At 38.4% G+C, this 16,316-nt stretch overlaps 1 protein-coding gene across 1 annotated transcript; it reads right to left on the reverse strand.

The window, feature by feature from the left end:
* Positions 1-12,772: 12,772 nt before the first annotated feature.
* Positions 12,773-15,668, reverse strand: LOC306670781 (putative membrane protein C3orf80). Its single transcript, XM_079155723.1, has one exon. The coding sequence runs from the start codon at positions 15,243-15,245 to the stop codon at positions 14,499-14,501; it is 747 nt and encodes a 248-aa protein (XP_079011849.1). The 5' UTR covers positions 15,246-15,668; the 3' UTR covers positions 12,773-14,498.
* Positions 15,669-16,316: the final 648 nt, after the last annotated feature.

A 16,316-nucleotide genomic window follows, 5' to 3' on the forward strand; every position in this document is an offset into this window, starting at 1 on the left:
TTTCTTTGGTTTGTCTAATTGCTCTGGCTAGAGTCTCAAGAATGACATTGAATAGAAGTGGTGAAAGAGGGCATCCCTGCCTTGTTCCAGTTTTTAGGGGGAATGCTTTTAGTTTTTCACCATTTAGAATGATATTGGCCGTGGGCTTAGCATAGATGGCCTTTACAATGTTCAGGAATGTTCCAACTACCCCAGTTTTCTCAAGAGTTTTGATCATGAAGGGATGCTGTATTTTATCGAATGCTTTTTCTGCATCTATTGAAATAATCATGTGATTCTTAACTTTTAGTCTGTTGATATGGTGAATGACATTTATTGATTTCCGGATGTTGAACCAACCTTGCAACCCTGGGATAAAACCCACTTGATCATGGTGCACTATCTTTTAAATATATTTTTGTATACGATTTGCTAAAATTTTGTTGAGAATTTTTGCATCGATGTTCATTAAGGATATTGGTTTGAAATTTTCTTTCCTCAATGTGTCTCTGTCTGGTTTAGGTATCAGGGTGATATTGGCTTCATAGAATGAGTTTGAGAGGGTTCCCTCCTCTTCTATTTTATGGAATACTTTGAGAAGTATTGGAATGAGCTCTTCTTTAAAGGTTTTGTAGAACTCGCCTAAGAACCCATCTGGTCCCGGACTTTTCTTTGTTGGTAGGCTTTTGATGACCTCTTCTATTTCATTGCTTGAAATTGATTTATTTAAGTTGTGTATGTCCTCCTCGTTCAGTTTAGGTAACTTATATGTCTCTAGAAACTTGTTGATGTCTTCGAGGTTTTCTGTTTTGTTGGAGTATAGATTTTCAAAATAGCTTCTAATTATGTTTTGTATTTCACTCGTATCTGTTGTGATATTTCCTTGTTCATTCCAAATTTTAGTAATTTGAGTTTTCTCCCTCTTTCTCTTTGTTAGTGTGGCTAAGGGTTTATCAATTTTGTTTATTTTTTCAAAGAACCAAGTATTTATTTTGTTCATTTTTCCAATTGTTTCTTTTGTTTCAATTTCATTGATTTCGGCTCTGATTTTAACTATTTCCTGTCTTCTACTACTTTTGGTGTTGGTCTGCTCTTCTTTTTCTAGGGCTTTGAGCTGTAGTGTTAAGTCGTTTATTTGTTGATTTCTACTTCTTCTGTTGAATGTGCCCCATGAAATAAATCTTCCTCTAAGTACTGCTTTCATAGTGTCCCAGAGATTTTGATATGATGTCTTTGTTCTCGTTTACTTCTAAGAATTTTTTAATTTCCCTCCTGATATCTTCTGTTATCCATTCATTGTATAATAGTGTATTATTTAATCTCCAAGTATTGGAGAAGTTTCTGTTTTTTATTCTGTCATTTATTTCTAATTTCAGTCCATTATGATCTGATAGAGTACAAGGTAGTATCTTTATCTTCTTGTATTTGCTAACAGTAGCTTTGTGGCATAGGACATGGTCTATTTTAGAGAAGGATCCATGTGCTGCTGAGTAGAAAGTATATTCGTTCTTTGTTGGATGGTATAGTCTATATAAGTCAGTTAAGTCTAAATTGTTGAATGTGTTATTGAGATCTATGTTTTCTTTATTCAATTTTTGTTTAGATGATCTATCCAGTGGTGAGAGAGGTTTGTTAAAATCGCCTATTAGTATTATTGTGTTGTGGTCTATTTGATTTCTGGAATTGACAAGGATTTGTTTGACGTACATGGATGAGCCAATGTTCAGGGCATAGATATTTATGATTGTTATGTCTTGCTGATTTATGCTTCCCTTAAGTAGTATGTAATGTCCTTCTTTATCCCTTCTGACTAGTTTTGGCTTGAAGTCCACATTATCTGAAATGAGGATGGATACTGCAGCTTTTTTGCTGTGTCCGTGTGCATGGTATGTTTTTTCCCATCCTTTCACCTTTAGTCTATGGGTATATCTTTCTATGAGATGAGTCTATTGCAGGCAGCATATTGTTGGATTTTTCTTTTTAATTCAATCTGCCAGTCTATGTCTTTTGATTGATGAGTTCAGGCCATTAACATACAGGGTTATTATTGTGATATGATTTGTATTTCCAGTCATTGGACTCATTTTTGTTTTTTGACATGATTTGGTTTCCCCTTTATTTGGCTATTCCTTTAGGCTAGTTCCTCCCATTGCTGATTTACATTGTTGTTTTTCATCTCTTCCTCATGGAATATTTTGCTGAGAATGTTCTGCGATGCTGGCTTTCTTTTTGTAAATTCCTTTAGCTTTTGTTTATCATGGAAGGATCTTATCTCATCGTCAAATCTGAAAGTAAGCTTTGCTGGGTATAAAATTCTTGGTTGGCATCCATTTTCTTTCAGGGCTTGGTAAGTGTTGTTGCAGGCCCTTCTAGCTTTTAGGGTCTGGATTGAAAAATCTGCTAATATTCTTATTGGTTTCCCCCTGAATATAACCTGATTCTTTTCTCTCGCGGCCTTTAAAATTCTGTCTTTATTTTGTATGTTAGTTATTTTCATAATAATGTGCCTTGGTGTGGGTCTGTTGTAATTTTGTATATTTGGAGTCCTATAAGCCTCTTGACTTGGATTTCCATTTCATTCTTCAGATTTGGGAAATTTTCTGATATTATTTCATTGAATAGATTGTTCATTCCTTTGGTTTGTTTTTCTAAGCCTTCCTCAATCCCAATAATTCTTAAATTTGGCCTCTTCATGATATCCCATAATTCTTGTAGATTCTGTTCATGATTTCTTACCATCTTTTCTGTTTGGTCAACCTTGTTTTCAAGATTAAATATTTTGTCTTCAATATCTGAGGTTCCTATTGGTTATGCTTTCTATGGAGTTTTTAACTTGGTTTATTGTTTCCTTCATTTGATGGATTTCTGTTTGTTTTTTTTTTTCAGTATCTCTCTTTATTGAAATGCTCTTTTGCTTCCCGTATTTGCTCTTGTAACTGTTGATTGGTGCGTTCATTTAATGCCTGCATTTGTTCTTTCATCTCCTCGTTTGCTTCCCTGATTATTTTATGTACATTCTGAACTCCCTTTCTGACATTTCTTCTGCTGTGCTGTCTTTGGGTTTTATTGATATAGTATCTAGGTTTGTTTTGAACATTTTCTTCCCTTGTTTTCTCATATTGGTCAGATGTCAGTGGGACTCTGTGATATTGTAGATTTCCTCTATTGACTTATAGTGTCCCTGTAGATTTCCAGTGTATCACCTACTAGCCTTCAGTAGCCTGAAGTCTTGGATTAACTTGATAATGTAGTGCTTCCGAAGAACGGTGCCCCTAGCCCACTACTGATTCCAGGGAGAGAGACCTGGAGAGGTCTCTGCTGCCCAGCCCTGGTCCAAGAGGCTGCTTGCAGGTCGGAGGTCTCCACTGGCTTGGGGACTTGTGGCTGGCTCTGCATCGAGAGGCTCTCACTGGGCGGTCTGCCCCGAGAAGCTAGCCTAGAAAGATGCATCCCGCCAGAGGAGGCTGGGCTGCTTGGGGAAGTCCCTGGCTGCCCTGTGCTGGTCCCTGAAGCAACCTGCAGGGCGGGCCAGAGCTGGCAGCGGGGTGGGCTGGAGCTGGCCCTGCGCTGCTTCTGTGCAGAAAGGCTCTCACTGGGGGGCCTGCTCCGTGAGGCTGGAGAATCTGGCCCTGTGGGAGGATCCCACCGCCAGAGTGCTCAGAGCTGCCTGGGGGAAACTCTATCTGCCCTGTCCTACTCTAATAAACTGCCCGAATCCGGGCGAATCTGGCCTGCTGCCCAGCTGAGCTTCACTGGGTGGGGGAGACTCACCCCCGTGGTTCTATCATAGTCTGAGTCTCTCAATGCCTCCCCTTCTTGAATCCTGGGTTCTGGATCGACTGGAGATGCAGTCACCCTCTAGTCCGCCATCTTGGATCGCCCCGTTGAAAAAGCCTGCAACTGGAAGGGGGCAAGGCTGCCTGGAGAGGTCTTTGGCTGCCCAGCCCTGGTCCCAGAAGCTGCTTGCAGGTCAGAGGTCTCCGCTGGCTTGGGGACTTGTGGCTGGCTCTGCGTTAAAGGCTCTCACTGGGCGGTCTGCCCCAAGAAGCTAGCCTAGAAAGGCGCTTCCCACCAGAGGGGTCTGGACTGCTTGGGGAAGTCCCTTAGTCTTCTACTTATCTTGTGAGCTTGGGCACACTAGTCAACTTCTTTGAGCCACTTTTATCTATAAAATGGGACTAATAATCCTCAGCTACTTCTGCTTTGAATTTTTAATGAAATAATATATGGAAAATGCCTAGCCCAGTGCTTGGCATATAGAAAATTTTAGTGAATTATAGTTATTGTTATAGTCATCATGCTAGAAATGAAAAATATCACCCCTATAGCAGGTGCCAAGCTTATATCTAAGATCATGTATTTTAATTTTTGGAAGAAAGGTTAAAATGCAAATTTCTACCAAATGTTAAATCAGAGCAAGCTAGAAATCATGATATTTAATTTGTCAAACTTAATTGCCAGAATTCAAACACAGCGAACCTTGGGAATTCACTAATGAAATCTTTCATCATAAATAAAATAGATTACAGATGTTTACTAAAATGAAATTAGGTGTGTACAAAAATTAGTAGCACTCCAAAGCATAATCTGGAATCTATAGAAACTCTAATATTCCCTGAAAACACTGAAGGAATATCAGAAGCCATGGAAAATCTAGCAGTATCAGAGAGCTCCTGCAGTCACTCAAAACCCAGAGGAACAAATAAATGGTGACAGTGCCCACAAAATTTTTAGGAGCACTCAAAGCACAATTTGGAGTCTTTATACTTTGCAAGACAAAATTCTATTGTATTTTTAATACAAGTTCCTTTAAATAGCAAATAAGTAATAGCTACCTTATTTCGTTCAAGAAAAAAATTAAAGATGAAACAAATGGGATATTATACAACCACACCTCTAATGACAAGATAGTCTTCCAGGTTCAATTTGCATGCAGAGACAGCAAAACTCTTAAGCATCCTCATGAAAAAAACTAAGCATATCAAAAATAAAACTAGAATCCATATAAGATCTGGCAAGTATCAGAAAGTTCCACAAACACCAAAAGAACCAAAGGAACAATTTAATGGTGAGAGTGTCCACAGAAAAAATAGTAACCTTCAGAGTAGAACCCAGAACCAATAGAAAGAAAGTCTAATAAACATCAGGAGGCTTCTGAGAACACCTAAAGTAAAACAAGAACCTATGGAATACCTGAAGCTATCAGAGAGTTCTCACAAACACCAGAAGAATAAGGGGAACATACATGATAATAATGTCGACAGAAGGATCAGAAACATTCCAAAGAATACAACAGAACTGGCAGAAAATAAAAGAATTCTCAGGAGACTGTAGTACCTCTGAGGACAATGCAGTCAGGAAGATCCCATAGGCATCAAAGAGCTTATAAAAAATACCAAAACAAGCAATACAGCCAGTTAAATTAGTTAAAAAGTAACAAGAACATCTTATCTCTCAAATGGAAATGTAGAAAAGGCAGAAACCTCACAGGTATCAAAAGACTGTTCAGGATGCCTAAAGAAAAGGCAGACCATGGAAGACCCAATAAGAACCAAAGGTCTAATGAAAACTCCACAGCAAATTGTGCACCCAGAAAATAAGACAATCAACAAGAAACTCAGGACAGCTCTCAGAAAGAAATGAATCAACTGAATGACAGTAATCAAGAAACTTCTTTGAAAAAGATTGAACCAGCCCGACAACCACCAATAGACATAACTAAAGAAAAGGATAACTGAGAAGAAGCTTTAACAGGTATCAAGAACCTCATGACAGCTCTGAAATGGAGATGTGAATCAGCACAATTCCAATGTTGGAGTTTCTTCAATAGGCAAGAGACCTATGAAAATGCCCAAAGTACATCCAGTAGAAGATGTAGAGAGCACATTCAATGCATATTAGAAACTCCAAATTCTAAAACCTGGCTCACAAAAAACCCTTAATATAGATTCAGATACAGTAGAGAAATTACAAGAAAACTAGTTGCCCAAACCACTTAAAGATATGAAAACTATTATACAAGAAAGCCAAATACTAGAAAAAAGTTAGAACATAGTAATCTTGTATTCTATCATGGTACAGGTTTAATTGTACAAGATTCAGCTCAAGAACAATGTGGAAGACCCTACACAATTTTTAAAAAATAGCAAAAGAAAACTTAGAGCCAAGCAAGAATTACCAGTAATTTACTGAAACCATCAAGAAAAAAGAAATGTGCAGTTGAAGACTTCTTGGAAGGCAAACACCTATGGCAGAACCCAAATAGAAACAATATTTGGAAATAGACTAAATGGATTTGAAAAAAATTTTGATTCAACAAACAAAAATAAAGATGGGAGCTGGTATTGTAGCTCAGTGGTTTTGATTCTCAGCACCACATATAAAAAATAAAGTAAAATAAAGGTTCTTTGACAAAATATTTAAAAAATAAAATAAAATAAAGATGGACCAGGAGACCTCAGTCAAGAAAAATCCTACAATTCTTGTGAATATGAATCCAAAACTAATGTCTCTTGACTAGAAACATATGGTCAAAGAACATACAAGATAATGTCAAAGACTAAGATTTTGGGGCTGGGTTTGTGACTCAGTGGTACTGTGCTTGCCTAGCTTGTGTGAGGCACTGGGTTTGATTCTCAGCACCACATAAAAATAAGTGAATAAAATAAAGGTCTATCAACATCTAAAAAATATATGTAAAAAAAAGACCAAGATTTTCCTAAAAAAACAAACCCCCAAATAAACAATAAAAAATGATTTTAAAGAATCTAAACATTTGCCTAGTTGAACAGACAACGTAGAGAGAAGAAGATAAAGAACTATGAGCTTAAATTTCATGAAAAGCTGAATGAGAAAATGTCCTTATGTCTCAGACACAAATACAAAACTGATACAAAACTGCAAGAATCTCGATTGCTTCCATCAACAAAAAAAGATCAAAATAAAAATGAAAAGAATACTGTGAAGAGCTTCCAAGAGAGAAACTTGGAAGATGAAGGTATAAAACAGAAGACAGGAGTGTAACATCAGAAAGAGAGGTAAAATTGGCAGAAATCTGATAGTTTGGTTAGTTCAACCAGGATTGTGCACATTGAGGATGACACACAAATGAAAAACTTGTATCAAAAACTTAAATAATGAAAGAAAGATAATTTTAAGGCCTAGAAAAATAATCAAAATTAAAAATTCCACCAGTAAACTTCTAGAAGTCATAAATGAATTCAGCAAAGTAGCAGGATATAAAGTTAACACCCATAAATCAATTGCATTCCTATCTACCAATAATGAATCAGCCGAAAGAGAATTAGGAAGCTATCCAATTCACAAAAGCATAAAAAAAAAATTAAAATACTTGGGAATCAATCTAACAAAAGAGGTGAAAGGCCTCTACAATAAAAACTACAGAACACTAAAATAAATTGAAGATCTTAGAAAATGGAAAGATCTCCCATGTTTTTGGATAGGCAGAATTAATATTGTCAAAATGGCCATACTACCAAAAGCACTATACAGATTGAATGCAATTCTTATTATTCCAATGATAACCTTCACAGAAACATAAAAAGCAGTCATGAAATTCATCTGGAAAAATAAGAGACCCAGAATAGCCAAAGCAATACTTAACAAGAGAAGCAAAGCAGGAGGCATCATAATATGAGAACTTAAATTATACTACAGAGCAATAGTAAGAAAAATGGCATGGTACTGGCACCAAAACAGGCATGAAGACAAATGGAACAAAATAGAAGACAAAGACAAACACAAATAAATACAGTTATCTTATACTAGATAAAGACGCTATAAAAATACATTGGAGAAAAGATAGCCTCTTCAACAAATGTTGCTGGGAAAACTGTAAATCCTTTAATAGTAGAATTTAGCCCCTATCTCTCACCCTGCACAAAACTCAACTCAAAGTGGATCTAGAACCTAGGCATTAGACTAGAGACTCTGCACCTACTAGAATAGGCCCAACTTTTCACCATGTCAGCTTAAGAACTGACTTCCTCAACAAAACTCCTAAAGAACAAGAAGTAAAATCAAGAATCAATAAGTGGGATGGTATCAAAATAAAAAGCGTCTTCACAGAAAGGCAACAATCAAGAATGTGAACAGAGAGCCTACAGAATGGGAGAACATCTTTGCTACCTGAACCTCAGGTAGAGCATTAATCTCCAGGATATATAAAGAACTCAAAAAACTTAACACATCTCCACCCCATAACCCAATCAATAAATGGGCAAAGGAACTAAATAGGCACTTCACAAAAGAAATATGGTCAACAAATATATAAAAATGTTTAACATCTCTAGCAATTAGAGGAATTCAAATCAAAACTACACTGAATTCATCTCACCCCAGTCAGAATAGCAATTATCATGAATACAAGCAACAATAAATGATTTTGGGGGAAAAGGTGCACTCATACATTGCTGGTGGGACTGCAAATTAGTGCAACCACTGTGGATAGCTTATGGAGATTCCTCAGAAAACTTAGAATGGAACCACCATTTGGCCCAGTTATCCCACTCCTCGGGACATATATACCTCAAAGATTTAAAATCAGCATACTATAGTGACACAGCCACATCAATGTTTATAGCAGCTCAATTCACAATAGCAAGCTATGAAACCAACCTAAGTGCCCTTCAACAGATGGATAAACAAAATGTGGTACATATACACAGTGGAATATTAGCCATAAAAAAGAATGACTTTATGGCTTTTGCTGATAAATGGATAGGTCTGGAGACTATCATGCTAAGAGAAATAGCCATTCCTGGCCAAAACCAAAGGCTTAATGTTCTCTCTAATATGTGAACACTAACACACACAATAAGGGGCAGTGGAAGACTAGAAATTTAGTGGATTAGACAAAGGGGAATAAAGGGAAGGGGGGAAGGAAAGAAGAGTCAAAACAGTAGAATGAATCTTACATAACTTTCCTAATTCATATATGAATACACCACTAGTGAAACTTCACATCATGTACAACCACAAGAATGGGATCCTAGTTAGAATAAGTAATACTCCATGTATGTATAATATGTCAAAATGTACTCTACTGTCATGTAGAGCTAAGAGGAATAAATTAAAAAGAAAGAAAAATAATCAAAATTAAATTTGATCTGTTAACATCTTTGGCCAATACAAAAGAGAAAATTCACACCAAATGAAATAAAATAGTAGTAAATCTGGAAAGTTCTGGAAACAAATGTAGCCAAGAAAGAAGCAGAAAATAAAACTTGACAGTTCTTCAAATAAAAATCTTAATATAGTGGGATTTAAGGCATTATTATAACTTCAAGATCATTGGAAAGCAGAAATAAAAGTAATGTAAAGTTCTAGCTATTTTTGAATCCATCCAGTGAAACAGAGATAGAGTGTGCAGAGGACAGTGAAGAGGAGGTCTTGCAGAACATTCATAGGCAGTTAAAAGACACAGCAATCCATTCCAAATCAGTTACCTTTAGGGTCTAGAGGTTTAAAGAAAGTCTTTCCTATAAAGATAGAATATGGTCTTTGATATAGTACAACAAATAGGGTGAACAAGGATGGGGAGATAGCAGATGACCATTACTCAGATAAAATGACACACAGAGAGGAAACCACAAAGATGACTGTGATAAAAATTGAGCATAAAGACATAGCAGTCCATGAAGAAATAATGTGCTTAAGATTTGGAAGCCAAAATAAGTTCCCTGTCATTATTAGAATGCAAGGGTTTAATTCTTTGCCCTAACATACTGGAGAACACATCTTTAGGGAAAGATGGGGAGAACTGTTGACAATCTCTTAAGGAAAATCTAGGTGAGGAAGCACAGCAATGAAAATGTAGTAATAAATAAATGTAGATTTTATTATGTTTCAGAGCTGGAAAAGATTAAGATATTCATTAGAGGGATGTGAAGATTCTATCATTTACCCAGAACAACAGGGAAAATTTATAGGTAAAAACAAAGAAAAAGTGTTTACAGTCCTTCAATGGATGGAGGAGAAACGTACTTGGCTCAAAAAGGAAAACATACAGAAGTCAGATGGACAGGGAAAACAAAGAAAACATTCTGGAAAATACTGATTTACCAAAAGAAGAAATTCTGTGCAAAGAATGAAGCCATAACCAAAATGATATTGAATCACAGCAGTGAGTAAACATGAAGTTCTAAGAGAGGTGTTACTGAGGAAAAACTCCTGAAAATCCAAAGCAGGACAAGAACAACACATATAGAAAGAATATAGGAATTGCATGATATTAAAAAAATGAAGATACTTAGCTAAGAAGTTGAGGAAGAAAAATGATAGTTTAGTTTGATGAAAAGCATAAATATCCTCCCTGTAATTTTTCTATAGAATTAAAAATGAATTATGTAAATTAAATACATAAAATTAGGTTCTATATGCATTTAAGTATAAACAAAGTATTGGTTTTACCTGACATTTGATTAATTAGTTAATTAAATTTCTTGGTATCACAGATTGAACCCAGGGGTGCTTAACCACTGAGCCACAACCCCAGTCCTTTTTATTTTTTATTTAGTGACAGGGTCTCATTAAGTTGCTTAGGGCTTTGCCAAGTTGCTAAGGCTGCCTTTGAACTTGCCATCCTCCTGCCTCAGTCTCCTGAGCTGCTGGGATTACAGACATGCACCAGTGTGCTCAGCACATTTGATTATTTTTATAGGCAAAATTTAAAAAGGAATACTGTAACTTTTCTGGTAGTAACTGTATGGAAGAAAGGATGGTTTGTTTTGTGTAATTAGCTGATTGCTGACTCATTCTTCAATTGATAAAAATATCTTCCCTTACTCTATTGGTTATTAATTTTTCCATCAATGGATAAAAGAATAAATGGAATGAAAAAATAAATTGTATCATTGTGAAGTCAGATATAAACTTGCCAAATATTCTACTATTGAATGGTTTATGATACCTTTTGGGAGAGATGGTCAAGACTTGTTACTCAAAATTGTTACTCAACATGATATCATTGTTACTCTCAACTTGAAAAATCTGAATTATTTATAATTCGTGAAATTTTTATAAAACTTAATGAGGAGTATTGTATAAATCTGAGCCTCCTATTTGTGTTTATAACATATCAATTTCAGCTTTAAATTGTTTCCTTTATGAATTCCACTTGAGATAAACTGTATACATAAAAGTACAACATTAAGGTACTTGGCATATTGCCTTTTAAACAGTAAAGTAGGACCATTTCCTTAGTATTCCCTTTGATCTTTACAATTTAATCTTGTTTTACTTATATAGTACACTTCATGCCCTTTGGAATAATTGCCAATGCCATTTTCCATCGTTGAAACACAATCACATTTGCAGAAATGTGGCGATTAAGAGGCCTCTTAAAACTTGTTCTATCTCAAGATATTTTCTCCTTGGTTATGAGATTGAACACCCATAGCAAATAGCTTTTAGGCAACTGGTAATTACACACACACACACACACACACACACACACACACACACACATTTATATATCTAGTACATAAATTTAGAAAACCAAACATGTTTTCTCCCATTCAGGATGACCACATTCAGGATCATTATTTCCCTATTTATGAGCAGTCAGTGAAAATGAAGTGTACTCAAAACATTTTTCTATTTACATTAATTTGATAAGCGAAAGACAGGATAAAAGTACTGGAGAACATGTCATTTCCATGTAGGTTTGGTTAAGACATATGTGCCCTTAAAATTAAACTTGTTTTCCATATCAATTTCATTTATTTGAGACCATAAAATTAATGTTTTTCTATATATAGTTGGAAAGCATGTTCTTAACTATATATAGAATATTAAAAATAGGTAGAATCAGCATCTCATCATGAATTTTTCTCAAGTATCAGAATAATCACTTTCTATATTAATAAACACATGCAATAATTATATATAATAGATTCTGGCCATGTAATAATTAACTTCCAGGTAAAATTTATAAAACCAAACACCCAGATGCTGCCCTTAGTGCTTTAAAATGTTTCTGTTCAGGTATTTCAGCATTAGGAACACAGAGGTTCAATGTGTGTTAACATGGTCTGTCATATATGTATGTATATTACTCTAAGACATGCTCACTTAGCACTAATAAAAATATTGTTTTTAAGTTTTTTTTCATAAAATTATGCAACAAATTTATACATGGTAAATCAATGAATTGCAAGGAAAAACGACAGTAGAGTCAAACTCCTTTCTACTGAATGAAGGGATGCAAATAAGTTTGTGGGCTTGGATAAGAATAAGACAAGTGAAAATCTACTGCAATCATTGTATGATTGGTCCAAAGTGGAATTACCACTTTATAGATATTCTGGAAAAGGAACACATACTTGACCCATATTATAAGTACCTTTTACATAGAAATTGTTGTAAATTTCTTTTAAGATGTTAGTAGTAACATATAGGCAATGCTTTATATATTTGCACTTGGATATTTAGATTAATGTTTTAGATATTTTAAGAATTTTAAGAAATATCTATAACAACATACCCTCAAACAATAAATCATTTAAAAGAACATGGCAACTTTCCAGGTTGTTTGACTGGGGGGTAGTAGTATTGATAGCCACATATAACAAAATTTAATATTTTTTGAGTAACATTAACGTATGTGATTATTTAATATAATCACATGGTCTGATAGTATGCTAAATCTTGTACTGTTCTGATGCTTTTGCCAACTGACAGCTTAAAATTTTTAAATGACATAGATACATATTTTATATTTAATACATTACCATATAGTCACACATCTGATAAAATTTGCACAGAGATTTTAATGTTTTTCTGTTTTAATACACTTCAAATGATTTTTTTATTTAATGATAGGGTCATTAGTTTTTAGAAGTTTAAAGTAAACCATTCTATTACAATTCAGACAATTAAAAATTTACCAGAACTTTCAGATTATTTGAACTAGCCTTTAAAGTTTAGTCAAATCATTTTTATTCTAACGCAAGTTGGATATTTTAAGATTTCTCAGAATTGTCCAACTTCTTCAATCATGAGAACAATGTTCTAGATCCATACGGACAATCTTTCTTGATGTAATGTTCACGCTTCTTTCTTTTCCTTTCATGCTAATTACAAACTGTTATATAGTATTTGATGTATATATTGTGCATAATATGTATATGTACATTATACACAACATATCAAACTGTTATATTTATTACCTTTTTTTTAAGGGACATGTCACAGAATGGTAGAACAAATATGAGACACTTTTTCCCCCTTAAGATAGTTAGCTTAATCCATCTGAAGCACATTACTGCACAATTATGGCTTTAAACAAAAGTTACAAGTCTCAGGATCTTTTGTTTTGTATCATGTTGTGTAATGTATTCCAAATAAAAAAACTGAAGAAAAAGTGCATGACATCATGCTTCATGGTATGGCATATATGCATCAATTATTTTTACGTGTAACTATGTAATGACCTAGACTACAAGATGTGCAGTTATTATAAAAAGTTATATATTATGCCACAGTACTAAAAATAAAATATATTCTCAACTAGTGAAAATAAGATATCCTTCATGTTTTATGTTACATGTTTCCTCATTTGACCATCTCTCTCTTTTTCACTCTTAATAAAATAATGTTCAACATTTGTTAAACAATAAAGACAGAATGTGGGCAATTTCCTGACCATTAATTTCCTGACCACTTAAAAAAGTGATTAAGACAATTGTTGTCTTTGTTGAAATATCCTTCTGTTGAGTTCAATACATGGCAAAAATATAAAAATAAAAGACAAATATACCTTCTCAGTTATTGAAAAATCAAAAGTGCCACTGTACTACATTATGAATACAGTCTTGATAAAAGTAGTTGAATCTTGACTAGGTACAGCAACCAACCAACCATATATCGTGGGTACCTCCCCACCTAATTGTGAGCCATCAGTTGTAACTATTTGCTTGTTCAGGAAGACACCAAACGGTTTTCTACGTCCTTCTCAAGAAAGGGATTTCATCATACCCAAGTGTAACTCTCCCAGGCCGGCGCGCAGCAATCACTGGGTGCCACTTGCCCCCAACGACTTCTAGCCCTCTGCCCATCCTGGGAGACAGTGAACTGTCCAGGTAGGGGTGGAAGTGCTCCTTTCTCTTCAACCTTAAAGAAAACCGCCCTTCTCCCAAAGCACAAAAGGGCTCACGTGTTCTCTTTGATTCGGGAAGCAGGCACTTAAGAGTGAACAGAAGAAGAGGCGAGGCAGAGGGCGGGGACGTCCTTCCAAGTTGAAGTTGCGTTGAGGGCTCCTTCTTTGCATTCTCCCCCCAACGTTTCCTTGAACCGAATAAAACGTGGGGAAACTTAAGATCCTGGGAGAGCATGAGAGAGAGGGATGACCCCAACCCATTCACAGGCGGACAGGAAGTTAGGCTGGAGTGCTAGGCAGGGTCAGAGGCAGTTGGCGGCTGCGGGCATACCAGCCCTTATGGCTTCTCGCAGCTCCCGGCCTCACAAAGTCCGCGTGGGTCTGGAGAGGACCTGGGCGCTCAGATGAGCGGGAAGCGGCCCGCGCCGCGGTCTGGATCCCCGGCTCCACCGCCTCGCGGGCAGCCAAGCACAGACACCGGCAGCACCACCTCTCCCGGGCTGAGCTGCTGCAGGCGCATGGACTCTTCATATGTGGGCAGGTACTTGACCTCTTCGTAACTGGGTAGCTGTAGGAAAACTGGAGAAACTACACGCAGCTCGTGCTCCGTGGCGCAGGAGGGGACCGAGCGGCCACCGCCTCCCCGGCCTCGGCCGCTGCAGCCAGTGTCCAGCAGCGAGTCCTGTGAGCCAGTGGCTGCCTCATCCGGCAGCAGAGTGGGCGAGTCGTCGTCGTCGTCTGGTGGTCCTGTGTTTCCCGGTGGCCCGGCGCCCCCCGGAGGCCCGGGTCTTGCCTGGCCAGGTCGTGCCTGGCCACGCGGGTACCTGCGTGGGCTGGGGCAGATGATACGCTGCAGGAAGTAGCCGATGGCGAAGAGCACGAGCAGGATGAGCAGCCCTGAGAGCTTGCGGACAAACCAGCCCACGTTGTCCAGGAAGGCATGTAGCGGCAGCTTACAGCAGCGCACCGCCGTGGCGTTGGCCGAGTCGCAGCAGCGCTCCCGCTCACCACACGCCAGCTCCGCGCAGCCCCCACCGCCCCGCGAGGGCGCCACCAGCGCCAGCGCCAGTAGCAGCAGCAGGGGCAACAGAGGCGGCGGCGCCGGCGCCACCGACAGGCCCTCAGCGGTGATCCCGGGTCCCCACATGGCCCACTCAGGCCTCTGCTAATGTCCGGGACCAGCGGCTAAGGGGCCCGTCTGTCAGCGCGTCCGTGGGCCCCTCCCAGGAGCTCCGTTCGGGTTCCGCGCGAGCTGCCTCCAGCGCCTCAGCTACCTGCGGCCAGAGCAGTCCTCACTTGGCCACGCTTGGGCGGGAGGAGGAGCCCGAGGCGCGCCAAGGCTGCGGGAGGAGGCTGCTTCTCAGCCTGAGCAGCCTCCGAAGCTTCTGATCTTGGCTTAGCCACTCCGGCCAAGCGTGAGGAGTCCGAAGCGGCTCCAAATCGCAGAGGTGGCCTGCGCGGGGCAGCCCTGGGCATCTTGGTTCTGGCCGCCTGAGCTTTTACCTTGTCTCTCTCCGGAACTGGAAGGGTTAACGCTCCACCAGCAGCCCGAGAGCCCCTAGATCTTGATTAATTCAGCCGTCGCGCTCTTCCTTGCCAGACGGGGCGGGGGCTCTCACACGCGTAGGTGTCTCAGTTTTAAGTGATTGAATTTCCCCACGAATGTTATTTAAATTGACTTGCGACTGGGATTCGCTTACCATCTTTCTTGTGATCTTTCTGATTAAAAATGGATGATGCCCTTTAATGGCTAGTGCAGTCCCACTGCCATTTTAGATTTTGGGGTGGGGACCTCCGGAGAGTCTGCTTTCAGGCAAATCAAGAGTTTTGGGGAGCCAGGACCCCCAGAAAACCTCCAGAGTAGGTAGAGTATTCCTTGGAGAGGCGCAGGTCACCACACCACAGAAGCAGCCCCAGAGATACAGGGAAGAACTCTGTCAAGGTGACCCTAGTAGATCAAGGAAAGAAGAGAAAAGGCTTTATCCACCCCCCCCCCCCCCAGCGACTTAACCGACAAATCCTCACTGCACCCGAAGCATAGAACAGGGGTTTGTCTTGGTGGGTGCAAGGAGGCACCTCCAGGAGCATAAATATCTGTGAAATGTCAAAGGGGAACTGTAAGTGGTTGGCAACATTCCTGAGCATTGATCTGCGTCTAAAGGGGCTTTTTCAAGGTTATTCTTGTTTGCAAAGTTTGATTTTAAAGGAAGTCTGTGCT

This window comes from Sciurus vulgaris (assembly GCF_902686455.1).
Source record: "Sciurus vulgaris genome assembly, chromosome: 10".
Taxonomy (NCBI): Eukaryota; Metazoa; Chordata; class Mammalia; order Rodentia; family Sciuridae; genus Sciurus; species Sciurus vulgaris.